Source organism: Heteronotia binoei, chromosome 2, assembly GCF_032191835.1.
Source record: "Heteronotia binoei isolate CCM8104 ecotype False Entrance Well chromosome 2, APGP_CSIRO_Hbin_v1, whole genome shotgun sequence".
NCBI lineage: Eukaryota > Metazoa > Chordata > Lepidosauria > Squamata > Gekkonidae > Heteronotia > Heteronotia binoei.
The window spans coordinates 6,503,479-6,526,914 of NC_083224.1; the positions used below are offsets into that span (position 1 = coordinate 6,503,479).

General features: G+C 51.4%; 1 protein-coding gene across 2 annotated transcripts in view; it reads right to left on the bottom strand.

The window, feature by feature from the left end:
- Positions 1 to 1,598: 1,598 nt before the first annotated feature.
- Positions 1,599 to 23,436, bottom strand: part of MAPRE1 (microtubule associated protein RP/EB family member 1) — an 80,211-nt gene continuing 58,373 nt past the window's right edge. The window contains exons 4-8 of one of the 2 annotated variants that reach the window (XM_060230503.1): positions 17,534 to 17,741; positions 13,499 to 13,579; positions 12,184 to 12,302; positions 10,399 to 10,551; positions 1,599 to 2,014 (exon numbers count right to left, since the gene is read on the bottom strand). In XM_060230503.1, coding sequence (XP_060086486.1) covers positions 1,853 to 2,014; positions 10,399 to 10,551; positions 12,184 to 12,302; positions 13,499 to 13,579; positions 17,534 to 17,741 — 723 coding nt within the window. In that variant the 3' untranslated portion in view covers positions 1,599 to 1,852. The remainder of the gene's footprint in view (positions 2,015 to 10,398; positions 10,552 to 12,183; positions 12,303 to 13,498; positions 13,580 to 17,533; positions 17,742 to 23,436) is intronic. The other variant, XM_060230509.1, reaches the window with a different exon arrangement.

Sequence of the window (23,436 nt, forward strand, 5' to 3'; positions counted from 1 at the left end):
GACCCTGGAGAGCAGGGGAGGGACGGTGGCTCAGTGGCAGAGCATCTGCTTGGTAAGCAGAAGGTCCCAGGTTCAATCCCCGGCATCTCCAACTAAAAAGGGTCCAGGCAAGTTGGTGTGAAAAACTTCAGGTTGAGACCCTGGAGAGCCGCTGCCAGTCTGAGTAGACAAGACTGACTTTGATGGACCGAGGGTCAGATTCAGTAGAAGGCAGCTTCATATGTTCATATATTCAGTGATTTGGGGTACCAAGGAAAAGAGTTGCGGGGGCTTCCCTCTCAAAAGCACAAGATACTTGCCGGTCACGGCAAGAACCAACCCCACCAGAACACGACACTTCAGCAGACGCAGTAGTCTTGAAACAGAACTTTATTTAGAAACTGTTTAAAAGTAGAAAAAACCCTGTCAAGAGGAGCGAGTGGAATAGAGGATCTAGAAGGCCACGAGAGAAATAGCACCTCTGATGTCAGAAATTAATGGCTTGCGTTTTTTTGGCATTTGTTTCATTTCGGTCTTTCCTCTGAACTTTTATTTTATTTTTTTCCCTTGGGGTTCATGCACAACACAACATTCACCGAGGGGGGGGGGAAACCCCCGCTCTGCTTGCTACACACATTTAGAACACAAACACCAGAAGCAAATGAACAATAGCTACACCGAGCTCTGAGGCTTGGTCTTAGCTGCATCCGGGGGCAGACATCTCAGAGACCCCTCCCAAAGAGCAGAAACTGGAGGAGGGAGGCCGTTGCTCATGCACAAGAAGGGCAGACAGGGTCAAGTACGAAATACCGCTCGCGTTCGATTCACCTGAGCGCTGCGTATTTGCCTGCAACGTTAGCATTCCTGTTCAACGCATGCCGATTTCCCCCCCCCGTCCCCTACTGCCCATCCGGAGCCTTGATAGCCGAACTCGACAAGGACGCATACGACGGGGACACAGCAAAACCGCTCTCGGTGCTGCACTGCAAACGAGCCATTCAATCCATTAGGGTTTAGGGAGGGAGGGAGGGAAACGAAAAGGACCCACAAAAATTCAGGGGACCAGAGACGCAAAAGCAGGAGAGGAACAAAGGGCAGCATAGATGGAAGCAGGGAAGAGTTTCAAAACCTTGTCGCTTTAGAAGATACGTGCGCCCGCAGGGCAGATTCACGCCCTTTCCTACAGGCCTGGTACAGGGAGACCATCGTGCTGAGGATCACACCCGCGACCGTAGCCTCCGGGGACAGTAACACATTTTGGGCCCTCCAAAAGCCGTTGGCCGCAGACGGGGGGGGTCCCGTTTTGACGGCCCCCTCCCGCGAGAGCCTCGGCGATCCCTTCCAAAATGAGAAAGCCGCGCGGCTCTCCCGACCCCACTTTCGAGCACGTGGAACTTCCCGTCGTAACATTTTGGCATCTGGAAGCACATTTTGAAGCCCCCCTTAAGGCATCTTTCTTTTCCACTGCGGAAAACAATTCCGTATTTGCTCCACCTTCCCGCAAAAAAAAAACAAAAAACCAACCCCAAAACCACCACAAAATCAATCCTGAAATGACTTTCGCTACGCAACTCCACCCCCCCCACCTCCCCCTCCCCCCAAAAACCACAACTCGGCCCGCAAGCCCTCCGCAAGCCAGCCCCTCCCCGGCATCTGAGCCGCTCTCCCATCTCCAAATATTCAACCTCTTGCTTCCAAATGACACCCGCTTGATGTTAACACTGCTCTGCTCACAGGAGGGGGGAAAAACAGCTCTCAAACAAAACCCAACGGAAGGGAAGGAGGGGAGGGGAAGTAGTAAAACTTACGCAAAGTGCACTTGAAAGAGGTACTTTTTTTTTTTTTTTTACTTATGAAAAGAAACCAGTGAGTCCTAAGAATAAAATGGAGTAGTTTTACAGATAAGCACATGATTCTGGGGGCAAAGAATTCTGATTCGGAATTCTGCTGCTGCTCCGCCGGTACGGTAGGTGGGTCTGTTAATACTCCTCTTGTCTTCTTGCGGCGCTCCTTCATCGGGTATCACAAAGCCTTCCTGGAAGGGAAGAGGGAAGAGAAGAAGAAGAAGATATTGGATTTATATCCCGCCCTCCACTCCGAAGAGTCTCAGAGAAACAGGCAGAAACGTTACGGCTGCAGGATACCGTGTTCCCCTCCCCGTCTCAGGGCCGAGTCACACGCACGATTTCGAGACGCGCTCAAGCCATAAAAGGTTTTCTCTCCGGCCTACACTGAAAAGAGCGCGCGATGAAATGCTCGGCTCTACCGGCCGTGTCTGATCCTCGTTTATTGCACACAGGTGAAGCTGCCTTATGCTGAATCAGACTCCCCTCGGTCCAATCAACGTCGTCTACTTAGACTGGCAGCGGCTCTCCGGGGTCTCAAGCTGAGGTTTTTCACGCCTATTTGCCTGGACTCTACTATTTGCCTGGCGCTACCGGACTCGAATCGTGCAAGAAGTGAGCTCAGGGAAACTGGCCCAAAATTAAAGTTCTGGAGGAGTGAAAGCATATGAACATATGAAGCTGCCTTATACTGAATCAGACCCTCGGTCCATCAAAGTCAGTATTGTCTTCTCAGACTGGCAGCGGCTCTCCAGGGTCTCAAGCTGAGGTTTTTCACACCTATTTGCATCCCAGGACCTTGGCAGGAAACAGCCTGAAGAGTCAGTCAGAAGCAGAGTTAAGTGGAGCTAAACCAAAGACCCATCCTCCACTGTATTTTAATGTCTTCCTTTTTTTCTAACGGCAAACTATAATGGATGTTACAACCTCTTGAGAAACCAGGCCCTCTATTTACACTAACAAAGCCAGAATTATTACCTAGATTTATGGCACTTCGCACCTACGACAGCAGTCTGCTTTTGATCACCCTCCGGTGTTTTTTCAGCCCTGCTTTGTCCTAACACTTAGCAAACACAGATCCCTATTGGTGATTCTTTTAATCTGCTATAAACATCCCCATGAAGACGAAGAAGAAGAAGAGGAAGATGATATTGGATTTATATCCCGCCCTCCACTCGGAGCGGCTCCTTTCCCTTCCTCCCCCACAATCTCCTTTCCCTTCCTTCCCCACAACAGACACCCTGTGAGGTAGATGAAGATATTGGATTTATATCCCGCCCTCCACTCCGAAGAGTCTCAGAGCGGCTCACAATCTCCTTTCCCTTCCTCCCCCACAACAGACACCCTGTGAGGTAGATGAAGATATTGGATTTATATCCCGCCCTCCACTCCGAAGAGTCTCAGAGCGGCTCACAATCGCCTTTCCCTTCCTCCCCCACAACAGACACCCTGTGAGGTAGATGAAGATATTGGATTTATATCCCGCCTTCCACTCCGAAGAGTCTCAGAGCGGCTCACAATCTCCTTTCCCTTCCTCCCCCACAACAGACACCCTGTGAGGTAGATGAAGATATTGGAGTTATATCCCGTCCCTCCACTCCGAAGAGTCTCAGAGTGGCTCACAATCTCCTTTACCTTCCTCCCCCACAACAGACACCCTGTGAGGTGGGTGGGGCTGAGAGGGCTCTCACAGCAGCTGCCCTTTCAAGGACAACCTCTGCCAGAGCTACGGTTGACCCGAGGCCATGCTAGCAGGTGCAAGTGGAGGAGTGGGGAATCAAACCCGGTTCTCCCAGATAAGAGTCTGCACACTTAACCACTACACCAAACTGGCTCTCCACACTGCCCACTTATATTAAGAGCTGCTGCTTCCGTTCCCATTTTGTCTGATGATGTCTGCTTAAGAGCATATGAAAGCTCACATTCTGAATTGGTTAGTTGGTCTTAAAGGTGCCACTTGCCTACTGCTTTGTTCTATTGCTTCAGACCAACACGGCTGCCTCCTGGGATCTCCCTACCGCAGAGCACAAGGGCTGGGAGCACTGGTCCCTCTAAGCGGTGGAGTCTTGTGAGTGAAAATTCTACTTTGTGAACTACTGGCACTAAAATTTGTGAGCTACTGTGTACATTAGTTTGCTCTGGGGCCATTTTTCCTACGACAGACAGCTGGTGCCCACCTATCCCCCCAAGAGCTGGCTACAGCGATCCACACAATGCTCACTTCCAGATTGGATTACGGTAACTCGCTCTACGCAGGCTTGCCTTGGGACCAATCCGGAAACTCCAGCTGGTGCAAAATGCAGCGGGCTCGGCTACTGATAACGGCGCCTGCGTGGGGCAAGCATCCAGCCAGCGTTGTATAAATTGCACCGGCTACCAGTCGAGCAGCAGATCCATTTCAAGGACATTTAAAAGCCTTACACGGCCTGGACCAACATACCTATGGGACCGGCTCTCCCCATCTGTGCCCCAAAGATCATTCAAATCTGGTTCGCGACATCTGATGGCCATCCGCGCAGAATGTTGCGCCCGGCTGCTATTGGGGCTCCAAGATGGGAGCACATTCGGCCGGGGCTCCGGGTTCTGCACTGGCTGCCAATAACATACCGAGTCCGGTACAAGGTGCCGGTTATTACCTTTAAAGCCCTATGTGGCCTAGGACCTGCCTACCTGAAGGACCGCCTCTCCCCACATGTTCCCCAGAGAGTACTGAGATCGGGAACCCAAAACCTTCTCGCTATCCCTGGGCCAAAGGAACATAAGAACATAAGAGAAGCCATGTTGGATCAAGCCAACGGCCCATCAAGTCCACCCTCTGTGTCACACAGTGGCAAAAAATGTTATATACACACATACACTGTGGCTAATAGCCACTGATGGACCTGTGCTCCATATTTTTATCTAAACCCCTCTTGAAGGTGGCTATACTTGTGGCCGCCACCACCTCCTGTGGCAGTGAATTCCACATGTTAATCACCCTTTGGGTGAAGAAGTACTTCCTTTTATCCGTTTTAACCTGTCTGCTCAGCAATTTCATCGAATGCCCACGAGTTCTTGTATTGTGAGAAAGGGAGAAAAGTACTTCTTTCTCTACTTTCTCCATTCCATGCATTATCTTGTAAACCTCTATCATGTCACCCCCGCAGTCGACGTTTCTCCAAGCTAAAGAGTCCCAAGCGTTTCAACCTTTCTTCATAGGGAAAGTGCTCCAGCCCTTTAATCATTCTAGTTGCCCTTCTCTGCACCTTCTCTAATGCTATAATATCCTTTTTGAGGTGCGGCGAAGCCCACTTAAAATCTACCAGGGACAGGGCCTTCTCTGTTATGGCCCCTTCCTGGTGAACCAGCTGCCGGAAGAGGTGAGGGCCCTGCGGGACCTTGCTCAGTTCTGCAGGGCCTGGAAGACAACCCTCTTCCGGCTGGCCTATAACTAACCGGCACAAGAAACTAAGTGTGGTTCTATTAGACTTCTGTTACTCCTAATGTTTTAATGTTTTTAACTGTGTTAAATGCCTAAACTTAATTTTTATGTTGGATTTTATGTTGTGAGCTGCCCTGAGCCACTTGGTGGGAAGGGCGGGATATAAATCAATCAATCAATCAATCAATCAATCAATCAATCGATCCCTGGCCCGAAGGACGTCTGACTTGCGTCAACCAGAGCCAGGGATTTTTCAGCCTTTGGCCCCAGCCTGGTGAATCAGCTGCCCCCGCAGAGATCTGGGCCCTTACTGATTTGTTACCTTTTCGAAAGGCCTGCAAAATGGAACTACTCAGCCAGGCCTTAAAGGGGCCAGGCATTTATAAGCAGGAGTGCGCTCTTGGTCTCAGCCATAATTCTGACAGGCCCTGCCCCTAAACCCGTGTTCGGTGACCACAGTATAGCAGTCCGTTAAGAACGGTGGCGGCAGGAGCCCCTCGGAACCATGCAAGAGCACATCCGACGCTCTTACACACTTCCTGTGGATTTCAGCGGGGCTGGGGCCAGACGACTGACGCAACCCAAGCCCTTCAACAGATTCCGGAACATGCATCCTCTTCTGCGTTGGAGTCAAAACCACCATCTATGGTCTATAACTTGCCTGTTGTTTTTCTTGTACTGTCTTATATTGTTTTGATTTTAATTGTAAGTTTTAACTGTTATTTTATGAACATCTGAAGCTGCCTTCTACTGAATCAGACCCTCAAAGGTCCATCAGAGTCAGTCTTGTCTACTCAGACTGGCAGCGGCTCTCCAGGGTCTCAAGCTGAGGTTTTCACGCCTACTTGCCTGGACCCTTTTGAGTTGGAGATGCCGGGGATTGAACCTGGGACCTTCTGCTTACCAAGCAGATGCTCCACCCCTGAGCCATCGTCCCTCCCCTGCTCTCCAGGTCTCAAGCTGAGGTTTTTCACACCTATTTGCCCGGACCCTTTTGAGTTGGAGATGCCAGGGATTGAACCTGGGACTTCTGCTTACCAAGCAGATGCTCTGCCACTGAGCCACCGTCCCTCCCCTGCTCTCCAGGGTCTCAAGCTGAGGTTTTTCACGCCTACTTGCCTGGACCCTTTTGAGTTGGAGATGCCGGGGATTGAACCTGGGACCTTCTGCTTACCAAGCGGATGCTCTGCCACTGAGCCAGCGTCCCTCCCCTGCTCTCCAGGGTCTGAAGCGGAGGTTTTTCACGCCTCCTTGCCTGGACCCTTTTGAGTTGGAGATGCCGGGGATTGAACCTGGGACCTTCTGCTTACCAAGCGGATGCTCTGCCACTGAGCCACCGTCCCTCCCCTGCTCTCCAGGGTCTCAAGCTGAGGTTTTTCACGGCCTACTTGCCTGGACCCTTTTGAGTTGGAGATGCCGGGGATTGAACCTGGACCTTCTGCTTACCAAGCAGATGCTCTACCACTGAGCCACCGTCCCTGTCCTGCTCTCCAGGGTCTCAAGCTGAGGTTTTTCACGCCTACTTGCCTGGACCCTTTTGAGTTGGGAGATGCCGGGGATTGAACCTGGGACCTTCTGCTTACCAAGCAGATGCTCTACCACTGAGCCCACCGTCCCTCCCCTGCTCTCCAGGGTCTCCAGCTGAGGTTTTTCACGCCTACTTGCCTGGACCCTTTTGAGTTGGAAAGGCTGGGATTTAGTCTTGAACATATGAAGCTGCCTTCTACTGAATCAGACCTTTGGTCCATCAAAGTCAGTATTGTCTTCTCAGACTGGCAGCGGCTCTCCAGGGTCTCAAGCTGAGGCTTTTTCACACCTACTTGCCTGGACCCTTTTTTGGAGATGCCAGGGATTGAACCTGGGACCTTCTGTTGCCCAAGCAGATGCTCTACCACTGAGCCAACATCCCTCCCACCGGGGATTGAACCTGGGACCTTCTGCTTACCAAGCGGATGCTCTACCACCGGGCCACCGTCCCTCCCGTTGAAGCTACACTCCTCAGGAGCACCGACCTTGTGAATTTCAATTAGACTATTTCCAAGTTTGGACTCTTTTCATTTGGAGGCGGGGTTTTTTGGCCCTTGGGGTTTTCTGTTACTTTAAAAGGGCCTAGCACCGCCGGCCTCTATCATTATTGTATTGTCTATTATGTGTTGTACACAGTCCTTATAATATATGTTTGCAAACCGAAAGACGGTTTAATATTTGGTGACTTGATCAGTTGAGAGAACTTGTGTGACTGGCCCAAGGTCACATCAGCAGGAGAGCCAGTTCAGTGTAGTGGTGAAGTTTTGTAGCCTCTGACTCACTCACTCATTTGTTTATATTCCACCTTTTACTGAAATAGGCTCACGGCAGATAGCTACATAGATAGGGGAGGGACGGTGGCTCAGTGGTAGAGCATCTGCTTGGTAAGCAGAAGGTCCCAGGTTCAATCCCCGGCATCTCCAACTGAAAAGGGTCCAGGCAAGGAGGCGTGAAAAACCTCAGCTTGAGACCCTGGAGAGCAGGGGAGGGATGATGGCTCAGTGGCAGAGCATCTGGTTGGTAAGCAGAAGGTCCCAGCTTCAATCCCCGGCATCTCCAACTGAAAAGGGTCCAGACAAGTAGGCATGAAAAACCTCAGCTTGAGACCCTGGAGAGCAGGGGAGGGAGGGTGGCTCAGTGGTAGAGCATCTGGTTGGTAAGCAGAAGGTCCCAGGTTCAATCCCCGGCATCTCCAACTAAAAAAGGGTCCAGGTGAGTAGGTGTGAAAAACCTTAGCTTGAGACCCTGGAGAGCAGGGGAGGGAGGGTGGCTCAGGGGTAGACAATCTGCTTGGGAAGCAGAAGGTCCCAGGTTCAATCCCCGGCATCTCCAACTAAAAAAGGGTCCAGGCGAGTAGGTGTGAAAAACCTCAGCTTGAGACCCTGGAGAGCAGGGGAGGGATGGTGGCTCAGTGGTAGAGCATCTGCTTGGTAAGCAGAAGGTCCCAGGTTCAATCCCCGGCATCTCCAACTAAAAGGGTCCAGGCAAATAGGTGTGAAAAACCTCAGCTTGAGACTCTGGAGAGCCGCTGCCAGTCTGAGAAGACAATACTGACTTTGATGGACCGAGGGTCTGATTCAGTAGAAGGCAGCTTCATATGTTCATATGTTCTTGAAAAGACGTCTCTCTAGATTTTGATGACGTTTCAATTCCTTGTTCAGTTTTAACGGCTCAATTATTGAGGAACCCTGTTCCACATTCTCTAATCGCAGCATTAAGCTTCTCATTTCAGTGCGAGCATCAGAAAGAGCCCGATGTTCCCACTGAAATGAGAAGCTTAATGCTGCGATTAGAGAATGTAGGACAGGATTCCTAAATAACTGAAGAATTGAAACGTCATCAAAATCTGAGAGACGGCTTTTTAAGAAAGCGGCTGCGTTGAAGCTACGCTCCTCGGGAGAACCCACCTTGTGAATTTCAGTTCAACTATTTCCAAGTTTGGACTCATATCTTTTCATTTGGAGACGGGGTTTTTTTTAGCCCCATGGGGTTTTCTGTTACTTTAAAAGGCCCTAGCAACACCGGCCTCTATCATTATTGTATGGTCTATTATGTGTTGTTTGGTGGCTTTGATCAGCTGACTAATTACACCAAGTGCCCTTCAGGCAGCACAAGTTCTCTCAAGGCTGTTCTGCTCAAGAGCGGTTCTAGGAGAGCTCTCTCAGCCCCACCTGCCCCACAGGGGGTCTGTCGGGGGGGAGGGGAAGGAAAGGAGACTGTAAGCCACTCTGAGATTCCTCCAGGTAGCAAAGGCCAGGGTATAAACCCAACCTCTTCTTTTCTCCTGACCCCCTCGCCTATGATGAGTCAGCACACATCTGTGCAAAAGAAGGTTCTTTTTTAAAAGGGCCAGGCATTTATAAGCAGGAATAACTCGGTTCCAGCCGTAATTCTGATAGGCCCTGCCCCCGAACCTGTGTTTGGTGACCAGTTTATCAGACCATTAAGCAAGGGCCCCTTGGAAGCACACAAGAGCACATCCAATGCTCCTCCATGAGAGCCAGTCTGGTGTAGTGGTTAAGTGCGCAGACACTTATCTGGGAGAACCGGGTTTGATTCCCCACTCCTCCACTTGCAGCTGCTGGAATGGCCTTGGGTCAGCCATAGCTCTCTTATCTGGGAGAACCGGGTTTGATTCCCCACTCCTCCACTTGCAGCTGCTGGAAGGGCCTTGGGTCAGCCAGAGCTCTCTTATCTGGGAAAACCGGGTTTGATTCCCCACGCCTCCACTTGCACCTGCTGGAATGGCCTTGGGTCAGCCAGAGCTCTCTTATCTGGAAGAACCGGGTTTGATTCCCCACTCCTCCACTTGCACCTGCTGGAATGGCCTTGGGTCAGCCAGAGCTCTCTTATCTGGGAGAACCGGGTTTGATTCCCCACTCCTCCACTTGCAGCTGCTAGAATGGCCTTGGGTCAGCCAGAGCTCTCTTATCTGGGAGAACCGGGTTTGATTCCCCACTCCTCCACTTGCACCTCCTGGAATGGCCTTGGGTCAGCCATGGCTCTCTTATCTGGGAGAACCGGGTTTGATTCCCCACTCCTCCACTTGCAGCTGCTGGAATGGCCTTGGGTCAGCCAGAGCTCTTTTATCTGGGAGAACCGGGTTTGATTCCCAACTCCTCCACTTGCACCTGCTGAGATGGCCTTGGGTCAGCCACAGCTCTCTTATCTGGGAGAACCGGGTTTGATTCCCCACTCCTCCACTTGCACCTGCTGGAATGGCCTTTGGTCAGCGAGATCTCTCTTATCTGGGGGAACTGGGTTTGATTCCCCACTCCTCCAGTTGCACCTGCTGGAATGGTCTCGGGTCAGCCATAGCTTTTGCAGAGGTTGTCCTTGAAAGGGCAGCTTCTGGAAGAGCTCTCTCAGCCCCACCCACCTCACAGGGTGTCTGTTGTGGGAGAGGGAGATAAAGGAGACTGTGAGCTGCTCTCTGATTCAGAGTGGAGGGAGGGATATAAATCCAATATCATCATCCTCTTCTTCCTGCATATTTCAGCGGGGCTGCTGCCAGACAACCAACGGCACCCCAAGCTCTTTAACAGATTCAAGAACATGCGTCCTCTTGTGCGTCAGAGTCAAAAGCTCAAAGGGTGCTCGGCAAATACCTAAAGGAGTGACACTTACATCTGTAGCATAAAGAATCTCCACGATCCTCTGCAGGACTGGGTCGGTTTCCCCTTCGTTCTCCTGGCAAATCAGCTCTATGTTCCTCAGTTTCCCAAAGTAGAAGTCCCTTTCCTTCTCCAAGTCTTCCACAGTCAATTTTAATACATTGATCTGCCAAGGAGGAACCAGTTAGTAGTTTTCATCGGGGAGAGAGAGAGAGAGAGAGAGAGAAGAAACTCGACAGTCCTCAATTACCCCTCTTGTCACAATTAATCGAGGCCTCTTTAACTCCCAGACTTTGGTGGCCACTGACCAGGGGTGGCCAAACTGTGGCTCGCTAGGCACATGCGGCTCTTTCGCACATATTGTGTGGCTCTTGCAAACACCACTGCTCTATTGTCTCTTTAAAGCACTTCTCCAAACCAAGCCAGCTGGCAGCCTGGAGAATGCATTTTAAGTTCGAGTTGCTTCCTCTCCACTTCTCCCTACCTTCCTTCCTTCCCCTCAAACATCCGACGTCCCTGTCTTGCGGCTCTCAAACATCTGACGTTTCTTCTAGGTGCCTCTTACATTAAGCAAGTTTGGCCTCCCCCTGCCGTGGACTGTAAAAGCCAAATGGCAATCAAATAGCAAACGCATGGGTCAAGTCTCCCGTACCCAAAGTTGAGAAGACTGATCCAACATGGCTTCTCTTGTGTTCTTATGATGCCACGGATCCCTTCCTCTTGCACAAAGAAGCCTTCCCCAAACCTCCCCTGGCTTGAGCCAAGAACGGCTCTTTGCTCCAGAGGAAACGCCAACCGCTAGCAGAAGAGATATGCAGTAACACACGGCCAGTCTAGTCCACAACCCACTTGTTTTCCTGCCCGCTATCATAGAATCACAGAGGTGGAAGGGACCTCCAGGGTCATCTAATCCAACCCCCTGCACAAGGCAGGAAATTCACAAACACCTCTCCCTAAATTCACAGGAACTTCATTGCTGTCAGATGGCCATCTAGCCTCTGTTGAAAAACCTCCAAGGAAGGAGAGCCCACCACCTCCCGAGGAGGAAGCCTGTTCCACTGAGGAACCGCTCTAACGGTCAGGAAGTTCTTCCTAATGTTGAGCCAGAAACTCTTTTTGATTTAATTTCAACCCACTGGTTCTGGTCCTGCCTCCTGGGTCCACAGAAAACAATTCCACACCCTCCTCTATAGGACAGCCCTTCAAGGACGTGAAGATGGTGATCCTATCACCTCTCCGCCGCCTCCTCTCCAGGCTAAACATGCCCAGCTCCTTCAACCTTTCTTCACAGGACTTGGACTCCAGACCCCTCACCCTCTTCGTCGCCCTCCTCTGGACCCTTTCCAGCTTGTCTACATCCTTCTTAAAACGTGGTGCCCAAAACTGAACACAAGACTCCAGACGAGGTCTTACCAGGTTAAACGTAATCAGGCAAACGGCACACGTGCCAACCGTCCCCTACTTATTCACTAAGAGGAACACGGCTTTGCTGCCCAAGAACACCGCAAAGTGCCAACTTCATGGAAGCTTTCCTCCAAATGAGCGCAGGGCAGACGGAGGACAAAATGCACCTTTCGGAGGGGAGGCGGGCCCTTCCCCGCCCCGCACTTTTGGGCAGGATCAAGGGGCTGTCTTTGGCAACGCTTTTTCCAGTGACTATTCACAGAGCTGCCTTATAATAAAACCGGTCGCAGCCAGCAAGCAGTGCCCAGCTCTCCCTCCTGACTCTTAAGCGGCAAGAGTTCAGCTGCCCTTCCCCCTCTTGTCCCACTTCCAAACCTGCGGTCCGGGAACGCACCTGTTGGATCAGTTCAGCAGATTCATCTTCCCCGATCCCTCCGGGTGCCTTTTTCACCATCCCAGGCCCAGTTTTATTAGCCACCGTTGTTCTCTGTGCAACCATGGGGCGTGTCGGAGCTGAAAGACAGAAGCACATGGATTAACATGGATTAGCACGTGAGATTCATTGACACAGGAGGTGGTGGCAGCTACAAGCATCGATGGCTTCAGGAGGGGACGGGATAAACATACGGAGCAGAGGTCCATCAGTGGCTCTTAGCCACAGGGTATAGATGGAACTCTCTGTCTGCCGCAAGTGATGCACTGTATTCTTGGTGCTTGGGAGACGCAACAGTGGGAGGGCTTCTAGTGTCCTGGCCCCACTGATCGACCTTCTGATGGCACCTGGGGTTTTTGGCCACTATGTAACACAGAGTGCTGGACTGGATTGGCCACTGGCCTGGTCCAAGGTGGCGTCTCTTATGTTGTGATATCTGGGGCAGTGATGATCAGTATTCTTGGTGCTTGGGGGGGAGGGCACACTAGGAAGGTTTCTAGCCCTACTGATGGACCTCCTGAAGGCAGTTGGGTTTTTTGGCCACTGTGTGACACAGAGTGTTGGACCAGATGAGCCACTGGCCTGATCCAATATGGCTTCTCTTATGTTCTTATGTCTGCGGCAGTGAAGCTCTGTATTCTTGGTGCTTGGGGGGGGCACAGCGGGAAGGCTTCTAGGCCCACTGATGGACCTCCTGATGGCAGTTGGGTTTTTTGGCCACTGTGTGACACAAGAGTGTTGGACCGGATGGGCCACTGGCCTGATCCAACATGGCTTCTCTTATGTTCTTATGTCTGGGGTAGTAACGCTCTGTATTCTTGCTTGGGGGGGAACAGCGGGAAGGTTTCTAGCCCCACTGATGGACCTCCTGATGGCAGTTGGGTTTTTTGGCCACTTTGTGACACAGAGTGTTGGACTGGATGGGTAACTGGCCTGACACAACAGGGCTTCTCTTATGTTCTTATGTGACACAGAGTGTTGGACTGGATGGGCCACTGGCCTGATCCAACAGTGCTTCTCTTATGTGACACAGAGTGTTGGACTGGAGGGGCCACTGGCCTGATCCAGCATGGCTTCTCTTATGTTCTTATTAAGTGCATTCGTTGCCGTCTAACGCAGCTGTGCAGACCCAAGTGCTCTTCATCTAGACCAACCAAGAGAAAAGAGTTGCACCCGAAGTGTGGAGTTCTGTGTCCTTAGCAGGAAAGCCCCCCCTAGAGTCCCAAAGAACAGCCAAGGAAGGAAAGGCCTCCCTCCCTGAAAGGTGACTTAGTACCAACTGCAACTGTTCTTCTTAAGGACGCAGCAGATTCTGCTCTCGCAGCCTTCAGTCCTGATGTTCCCACAAAGCTGTGATCTACAAAAGGCAGAGCAGTCGTCACCCCCAAACACCTCGCGTGTTGCCGGAGCAGGAACACCTGGTCACGCCTGATGCACGAACCTATGCTCCCACCCCACCCCCTCTTGGAGCAGCAAGAGTAAAACGCAATCGCAGTCCTGCGCCATGACGCTTCCTGCTAGATAACAGGCCTTGGGAAATACAGGAAGCGGCAGCGTTCAACAGCAGCCTGGATCTCCACACACCAGCAAAATCAAGACGACGACGAAAACGAAGAATTGCAGATTTACACCCCGCCCTTCTCTCTGAATCGGAGACTCGGAGAGGCTCACAATCTCCTTTACCTTCTCCCCCCACAACAGACAACCTGTGAGGTAGATGAAGATATTGGATTTATATCCCGCCCTCCACTCCGAAGAGTCTCAGTGCGGCTCACAATCTCCTTTCCCTTCCTCCCCCACAACAGACACCCTGTGAGGTAGATGAAGATATTGGATTTATATCCCGCCCTCCACTCCGAAGAGACTCAGAGCGGCTCACAATCTCCTTTCCCTTCCTCCCCCACGACAGACACCCTGTGAGGTAGATGAAGATATTGGATTTATATCCCGCCCTCCATTCCGAAGAGTCTCAGAGCAGCTCACAATCTCCTTTCCCTTCCTCCCCCACGACAGACACCCTGTGAGGTAGATGAAGATATTGGATTTATATCCCGCCCTCCACTCCGAAGAGTCTCAGAGCGGCTCACAATCTCCTTTCCCTTCCTCCCCCACAACAGACACCCTGTGAGGTGGGTGGGGCTGAGAGGGTTCTCACAGCAGCTGCCCTTTCAAGGACAACCTCTGCCAGAGCTATGGCTGACCCAAGGCCATTCCAGCAGGTGCAGGTGGAGGAGTGGGGAATCAAACCTGGTTCTCCCAGATAAGAGTCCGCACACGTAACCACTACACCAAACTGGCTCTCCACACCAAACTGGCTGAGGCTCCTCCCTCCCATTCCCCTGGGGAAGGAAAGAAAGAGACAGAGCTTCCTTAGCCCAATTCCCTGGATCCCATGGGAGAAATACAAAGAAAGCATCTTTAAGACTAATGAGTGCTAATGTTTTAAGTTTTTAAATAAATTTGTGTTTGTCTGTGTTCTTTATAAAATTTGTATCTTTGATACCTAATCTTAAATAGGTAGAAGATGATGATATTGGATTTATATCCCACCCTCCACGCTGAATCTCAGAGTGGCTCACAATCTCCTATATATTCTCCCCCCACAACAGACACCCTGTGAGGTGGGTGGGGCTGAGAGGGCTCTCACAGCAGCTGCCCTTTCAAGGACAACCTCTGCGAAAGCTATGGCTGACCCAAGGCCATTCCAGCAGCTGCAAGTGGAGGAGTGGGGAATCAAACCCAGTTCTCCCAGATAAGAGCCCACACATTTAATCACTACATTGTAAGCTGCTCTGAGTCTCTGATTCAGAGAGAAAGGAAAGGAAAAGGAAAGGTCCCCTGTGCAAACACCAGTCGTTTCTCACTCTGGGGTGACGTTGCTTTCACAAGGTTTTCACGGCAGACTTTTTACGGGGTGGTTTGCCACCGACTTCCCCAGTCATCTGCACTTTTCCCCCAGCAAGCTGGGGACTCATTTGACCGACCTCGGAAGGCTGCGTCAACCTCGAGCCGGCTACCTGAAGAACCCAGCTTCCACCGGAATAGAACTCAGGTTGTGAACCGAGAGCTCAGACGGCAGTGCTGCAGCGTTACCGCTCTGCGCCACGGGGCTCTGCGTTCGGTATTAAACGCCAGTTTAAACAATTCTGGTTTTACCGTATATCACCACCCTAACTGGAGATGCCACGGATTGAACCCGGGACCTTCTGAATGCTAGCAGATGCTCTATACCAGTGGTCCCCAACCTTTTTGGCACCAGGGACCAGTATTGTGGAAGACAATTTTTCCACGAACTGGGGAAGGGGGGATGGTTTCGGGATGATACAACAGCCCACATCTATTTCTATGAGTTTGGTGTGATGGTTAAGTGCGCGATCTCTTGTCTGAAAGAACCGGGTTTGATTCCCCACTCCTGGAATGGCCTTATGAAGCCATAGCTCTGGCAGAGCTCGCCTTGAAAGGGCAGCTTCTGGGAGAGCTCTCTCACCCACCTCACATGGCATCTACTGTGGGGGGAGAAGATAAAGGCAATTATAAGCCATTTGGCTCTGAAATTCGGAGTGGAGGGCAGGATATAAATCCAATGTCATCATCGTCTTCTTCTTCTCAACATCATCATCACTACATTGTACTATATAATGAAATAATTATACAACTTACGGCCCGGTTGCTGACAGGCCACGGACGCACACATATGAAGCTTCCTTATATTAAATCAGACCCTTGGCCCATTAAGGGCAGTCTTGTCCTTGTCAGACTGGCAGCGGCTCTCCAGGGTCTCAAGCAGAGAAAGATCTTTCCCATCACCTCCTGCCTGGTCCTTTTAATTGGAGACACCAGGGATTGAACCTGGGACCTTCTGCATGCCAAGCAGAGGCTCTTCCTCTCAGCCACGGCTCCCCCTCCTGGCTCTCTAGGATCTCAGGCTGAGGTGTTTCTCATCACCTCCTGCCTGGGCCTTTTAACTGGAGATGCCGGGGATTGAACCTGGGACCTTCTGCGTACCAAGCAGAGGCTCAGCCACTGAGCTACAACCCCACTTCATGGCTCTCCAGGGTCTCAGGCTGAGGCCTTTCCCATCACCTCATGCCTGGTCCTTCTTAACCGGAGATGCCGGGGATTGAACCTGGGACCTTCTGCATGCCAAGCAGATGCTCAGCCACTGAGCCATGGCTCCCCCTCCTGGCTCTCCAGGGTCTCAGGCTGAGGTCTTTCCCATCCCCTCCTGCCTGGTCCTTTTAACTGGAGATGGCGGGGATTGAACCTGGGACCTTCTGCATACCAAGCAGAGGCTCTTCCTCTCAGCCACGGCTCCCCCTCCTGGCTCTCCAGGGTCTCAGGTTGAGGTCTTCCCCATCACCTCCTGCCTGGTCCTTTTAACTGGAGATGGCGGGGATTGAACCTGGGACCTTCTGCATACCAAGCAGAGGCTCTGCCACTGAGCCAAGGCTCCCCCTCCTGGCTCTCCAGGGTCTCAGGCTGAGGTCTTCCCCATCACCAACTGCCTAGTCCTTTTAATGGGAGATGCCGGGGATTGAACCTGGGACCTTCTGCATACCAAGCAGAGGCTCTTCCTCTCAGCCACGGCTCCCCCTCCTGGCTCTCCAGGGTCTCAGGCGGAGGTCTTCCCCATCACCTCCTGCCTGGTCCTTTTAACTGGAGATGCTGGGGATTGAACCTGGGACCTTCTGCATGCCAAGCAGAGGCTCAGCCACTGAGCTACAGCCCCACTTCATGGCTCTCCAGGGTCTCAGGTTGAGGTCTTCCCCATCACCTCCTGCCTGGTCCTTTTAACTGGAGATGCCGGGGATTGAACCTGGGACCTTCTGCATGCCAAGCAGAGGCTCTTCCCATGAGCCACGGCTCCTTCTTCTGGCTCTCCAGGGTCTCAGGCGGAGGTCTTCCCCATCACCTCCTGCCTGGTCCTTTTAACTGGAGATGCCGGGGATTGAACCTGGGACCTTCTGCATGCCAAGCAGAGGCTCTTTCCCTGAGCCACGGCTCCCCCTCCAGGCTCTCCAGGGTCTCAGGCTGAGGTCTTTCCCATCACCAACTACCGGGTCTTTTTGGCTGGAGACACTGGGGACCGAACCTGGGACCTTCTGCAGGTAAGGAAAAGGCTCTTCCACTGGCCAACAGCCCATCCCAACCACTGAGAGTCCTTAACGCTGACTGACCATTGGCCATGGGGATGTCACTCCCTGCGGCTCCTTTGCCCACTAAGGGTCCCTAGAGCATCAGGCCACAAATGACCTGAATGTATATGCCTGACAAGGTTGCTAGAGTGCAGCTGGCAAAGCCTTTGAGATACCTGTGCCACCAGAGCCCAAATTCTTCTTGGGTTTGTTCAGCACTGGTGCAACGAGAGCTGGTGCGACTGCGGTCTCCTGGCCTTGCCGAGCCGCCACGGGGTCGTAGTCCTTCCCGTCGTAGTTTGCATCGAAGAATTTTTTGAACCACTGAACAAATTCAAAATTATCCTGGAATTTTCCTTTTACTAGTTTGTCCACGGGGATGATCTAGGGAGAGAAAACACAGAAGCGCATTTAGTCGAAAGTAAAGGCCCTTTAAAAACAAACGTTTTAGTCCGAAAGCCGTTACGGCAGGGGTGGGGAACCTTTTTTCTGCCAAGGGCCGTATGGATATTTATAACATCACTCGCGGGCCATAAAAAAAATATATCAATTTAAAAAGCAGTGCTCCGCCGAGGGAGAATGATTCAGGCCGGCAAAATTAATGCAAATAATTGTTTCTCTATTTTAAGTAATGTGGGGAGAGCCTAATCTGGCACACCCACACACAGCCCACCTCCCTAGGCAAATGCATAGGTCCAGGGCTTTTTTGTAGAAAAGGCCCAGCATTTTGTAGAAAAGGCCTCAGAAGCATATTAGACTACATCCCCTTTTCCAGGCCCTGCAGCAATTCTGGCCGGCCAGCCAGGCCCCAGGGAGGCTGCCGTACAGTACATCTGGGCCCTGTGATCCCTGCCTGGCCCTGGGGAGGCTGCTGCACAGCGCGGCTGGACCCCACAATCCTCGCTGGCCAGCCAGGCCCCAGGGAGGCTGCCACATGGCACGGTTCGGTCCAGCAGTCCCCGAGGGCCACACCAAGTGACCCTGAGGGCCGTATACGGCCCTCGGGATGGAGGTTCCCCACCCCTGTCTTAGAGGATCTCACAGAAACCTTCAGCTCAAACCCAGAAAGGGACTCCTTCAGAAACTTTAGCCACAGATGAGCTGAGTACACAAGCCAAAACAGGTAGTAAAAGACAGAGGAAGGCAGGTTATATTACCACAGACTCTGGGCAGCATACGAAGAACTCGGTAACGCAAAAAGGACGTTACAATCAATGTTACAACGAAGGCAACCAGGAAACCCACCTCCTTGTCACCCACAAAGTCCATTTCCCAGGCTTCAATAAATCAAGCCAACTTTCGGGGACAGAAAGAGCAGAAATTTCACTTGAAGACAGAATAAGAAACAGCTGACATCAAAGATAATGAAATAACACTTTGCCAGCATCAATGAGGCAGGGCAGGCAAAGGCAAGACGCATTTAGAGGCATGTAAAGGTGAAAAGGACTTTACAAGGCCTGACAAAACTGAGACTCCTCTCGTCAGCAGATATGGATGTGTGCATTTCTTCTGGCCACTTTCTGACAGTGAGAGCAGTTCTTTAGTGGAACAGGCATCCTTCGGAGCACAGATAGCTTCAAGAGGGCATTTGATAAACATCTGGAGCAGAGGTCCATCCGTGGCTTTAGCCACAGTGTATTGTTGGAACTCTCCATCTGGGGCAGTGATGCTCTGGATTCTTGGTGCTTGGGGGGGCACAGTGGGAGGGCTTCTAGTGTCCTGGCCCCACTGGTGGACCTCCTAATGGCACCTGGGTTTTTTGGCCACTGTGTGACACAGAGTGTTGGACTGGATGGGCCATTGGTCTGATCCAACATGGCTTCTCTTATGTTCTTAGAGATGGAACTCTCTGTCTGGGGCAGTGATGCTCTGTATTCTTGGTGCTTGGGGGGCACTGTGGGAGGGCTTCTAGTGTCCTGGTCCCACTGATGGACCTTCTGATGACACCTGTGGTTTTTTTGGCCACTGTGTGACACAGAGCGTTGGACTGGATGGGCCATTGGCCTGATCCAACATGGCTTCTCTTATGTTCTTATATGACACAGAGCGCTGGACTGGATGGGCCATTGGCCTGATCCAACATGGCTTCTCTTATGTTCTTATATGACACAGAGCGCTGGACTGGATGGGCCATTGGCCTGATCCAACATGGCTTCTCTTATGTTCTTATATGACACAGAGCGCTGGACTGGATGGGCCATTGGCCTGATCCAACATGGCTTCTCTTATGTTCTTATATGACACAGAGCGCTGGACTGGATGGGCCATTGGCCTGATCCAACATGGCTTCTCTTATGTTCTTATATGACACAGAGCGCTGGACTGGATGGGCCATTGGCCTGATCCAACATGGCTTCTCTTATGTTCTTATATGACACAGAGCGTTGGACTAGATGGCCATTGGCCTGATCCAACATGGCTTCTCTTATGTTCTTATATGACACAGAGCGCTGGACTGGATGGGCCATTGGCCTGATCCAACATGGCTTCTCTTATGTTCTTATATGACACAGAGCGTTGGACTGGATGGGCTATTGGCTTGATCCAACATGGCTTCTCTTATGTTCTTATATGACACAGAGCGCTGGACTGGATGGGCCATTGGCCTGATCCAACATGGCTTCTCTTATGTTCTTATATGACACAGAGCGCTGGACTGGATGGGCCATTAGCCTGATCCAACATGGCTTCTCTTATGTTCTTATATGACACAGGGCGTTGGACTGGATGGGCTATTGGCTTGATCCAACATGGCTTCTCTTATGTTCTTATATGACACAGAGCGCTGGACTGGATGGGCCATTGGCCTGATCCAACATGGCTTCTCTTATGTTCTTATATGACACAGAGCGCTGGACTGGATGGGCCATTGGCCTGATCCAACATGGCTTCTCTTATGTTCTTATATGACACAGAGCGCTGGACTGGATGGGCCATTGGCCTGATCCAACACGGCTTCTCTTATGTTCCTATGTGACACAGAGTGTTGGACTGGAGGGGCCACTGGCCTGATCCAACATGGCTTCTCTTATGTTCTTATGAGACACAGAGTGTTGGACTGGAGGGGCCACTGGCCTGATCCAACATGGCTTCTCTTATGTTCTTATGTGACACAGAGTGTTGGACTGGAGGGGCCACTGGCCTGATCCAACATGGCTTCTCTTATGTTCTTATGTGACACAGAGTGTTGGACTGGAGGGGCCACTGACCTGATCCAACATGGCTTCTCTTATGTTCTTATGTGACACAGAGTGTTGGACTGAAGGGGCCACTGGCCTGATCCAACATGGCTTCTCTTATGTTCTTATGTGACACAGAGTGTTGGACTGAAGGGGCCACTGACCTGATCCAACAGGGCTTCTCTTATGTTCTTATGTGACACAGAGTGTTGGACTGAAGGGGCCACTGACCTGATCCAACAGGGCTTCTCTTATGTTCTTATGTGACACAGAGTGCTGGACTGGAGGGGCCATTGGCCTGATACAACAGGGCTTCTCTTATGTGACACAGAGTGTTGGACTGAAGGGGCCACTGGCCTGATCCAACATGGCTTCTCTTATGTTCTTATGTGACACAGAGTGTTGGACTGAAGGGGCCACTGACCTGATCCAACAGGGCTTCTCTTATGTTCTTATGTGACACAGAGTGTTGGACTGGAGGGGCCACTGGCCTGATCCAACATGGCTTCTCTTATGTTCTTACGTGACACAGAGTGTTGGACTGAAGGGGCCACTGAACTGATCCAACAGGGCTTCTCTTATGTTCTTATGTGACACAGAGTGTTGGACTGGAGGGGCCACTGGCCTGATCCAACAGGGCTTCTCTTATGTTCTTATGTGACACAGAGTGTTGGACTGGATGGGCCATTGGCCTGATCCAACAGGGCTTCACTTATGTTCTTATGTGACACAGAGTGTTGGACTGATCCAGCATGGCTTTTCTTATGTTCTTATGCGACACAGAGTGTTGGACTGGATGAGCCATTGGCTTGATCCAACATGGCTTCTCTTATGTGACACAGAATGTTGGACTGGATGGGCCATTGGCCTGATCCAACATGGCTTAAGAACATAAGAGAAGCCATGATGGATCAGGCCAACGGCCCATCCAGTCCAACACTCTGTGTCACGCAGTGGCAAAAAATTTTATATATACACAGACACTGTGGCTAATAGCCACTGATGGACCTGTGCTCCATATTTTTATCTAAACCCCTTCTCTGATGTTCTTATGTGACACAGAGTGTTGGACTGGATGGGCCACTGGCCTGATCCAACATGGCTTCTCTTATGTTCTTATGTCTGGGGCAGTGATGCTCTGTATTCTTGGTGTCTGGGAGGGGGGAGAGTGGGAGGGCTTCTAGTGTCCTGGTCCCACTGATGGGCCTCCTGATGGCACCTGGGATTTTTGGCCACTGTGTGACACAGAGTGTTGGACTGGATGGGCCTTTGGCCTGATGCAATATGTCTTCTCTTATGTTCTTAGCTGGTGGGCTCTCCTCCCCTGGAGGTTTTTAAACAAAGGCTAGATGGCTATCTGACAGCAATGCGGATCCTTTGAACTGAGGGGAGGTATCTATGAGTTTCCTGCATGGTGCAGGGGGTTGGACTAGATGACCCTGGGGGGTCCCTTCCAACCCTACGATTCTATGACAATCACAACATACCAAGTGGCCTCAACGGACAGCTGAAGCCAGAACACAGGCTTGAGCACCAAGGGTCCCTAGGAGGAATTCCTACAAGCCAGTGGGTCTTTACCCCACAGACCAGACCCTCACCCCACAATACATATACAACAGTTCTGGGAAAACAAAACCACCCCCTAGAGCCGTGGTGCTGGAGAAGACTCTTGAGAGTCTTGCACTGCAAGAAGATCCAATCAGTCAGTCCTAAGGTGAATCAACCCGGACTGTTCCCTGGAAGGTCAGATGCTGAAGCTGAAGCTCCAATCCTTTGGCCACCCAATGAGAAGGGAGCACTCCCTGGAGAAGACCCTGATGCTGGGAAAGACATCACCCTGCCAACAAAAGTCCATATAGTCAAAGCGATGGGATTCCCAGGAGTCATGTATGGCTGTGAGAGCTGGACCATAAGGAAGGCCAAGCGCAGAAGAATAGATGCTTTCGAGCTGGAGAAGACTCTTGAGAGTCCCTTGGACTGCAAGAAGATCCAATCAGTCAGTCCTAAGGGGAATCAACCCAGACTGTTCCCTGGAAAGTCAGATGCTGAAGCTGAAGCTCAAATCCTTTGGCCACCCAATGAGAAGGGAGCATTCTCTGGAGAAGACCCTGATGCTGGGAAAGATGGAAGGCAAAAGAAGAAGGGGACGGCAAAAGATGAGATGGCTGGACAGCGTTACTGATGTCACCAACACAAATTTGAGCAGACTTCGGAGGATGGTGGAAGACAGGAGGGCCTGGCGTGACTTGGCCCGTGGGGTGGCAAAGAGTCGGACCCGACTGTGCGACTGAACCACAACAAAAGAGCCAGGGTTGCCACCAGCCTGGAGAGTTGACCCTCCTAACAAATAATTTCAACACCTCTGGATTAACATTCGGATGGCGGACCACCAAGGAAGTCCAGGTTTGCCATACGGAGGCAGGCAATGGCCTATCACCTCTGAATGCCTCTTACCTTGAAAACCCCGACCCGGTTGCCATAAGTTGGCTGTGAGGGGAGGCAGGGAGGGAGAACGTTCCGGACTGTGCAATCTATTCTGTTCTGTTCTCTTCCTTCCATCCCACATGCCAAGACCTTGCCGGTCTTTCCGTTCCCCGTCTCGCTTGAAACAGTTTCTCTGGCTCAAGGACAGGTCACTCCGAGGAACCTCATGAAACGCACGGTTTCGTTCTGTCTTTGGCTCCGTTCGGTACATCGAAAACGGCGCTATTTCCCACCACAGCCCCTTCGCTCCCCTCTATGCCAGAGAGAGGCGGAGATCATGGAGGGCCACTCCTCGATTTTTTTTTGTAATCATTCAATGATTTTAATCATTATCTAATGAAGCTCCTGTACTTTTCTGCACGTTTCCTTCTTTCCTCCCACATCGCCGCAGGTCCACATCAACGTCCGTGCCGCTC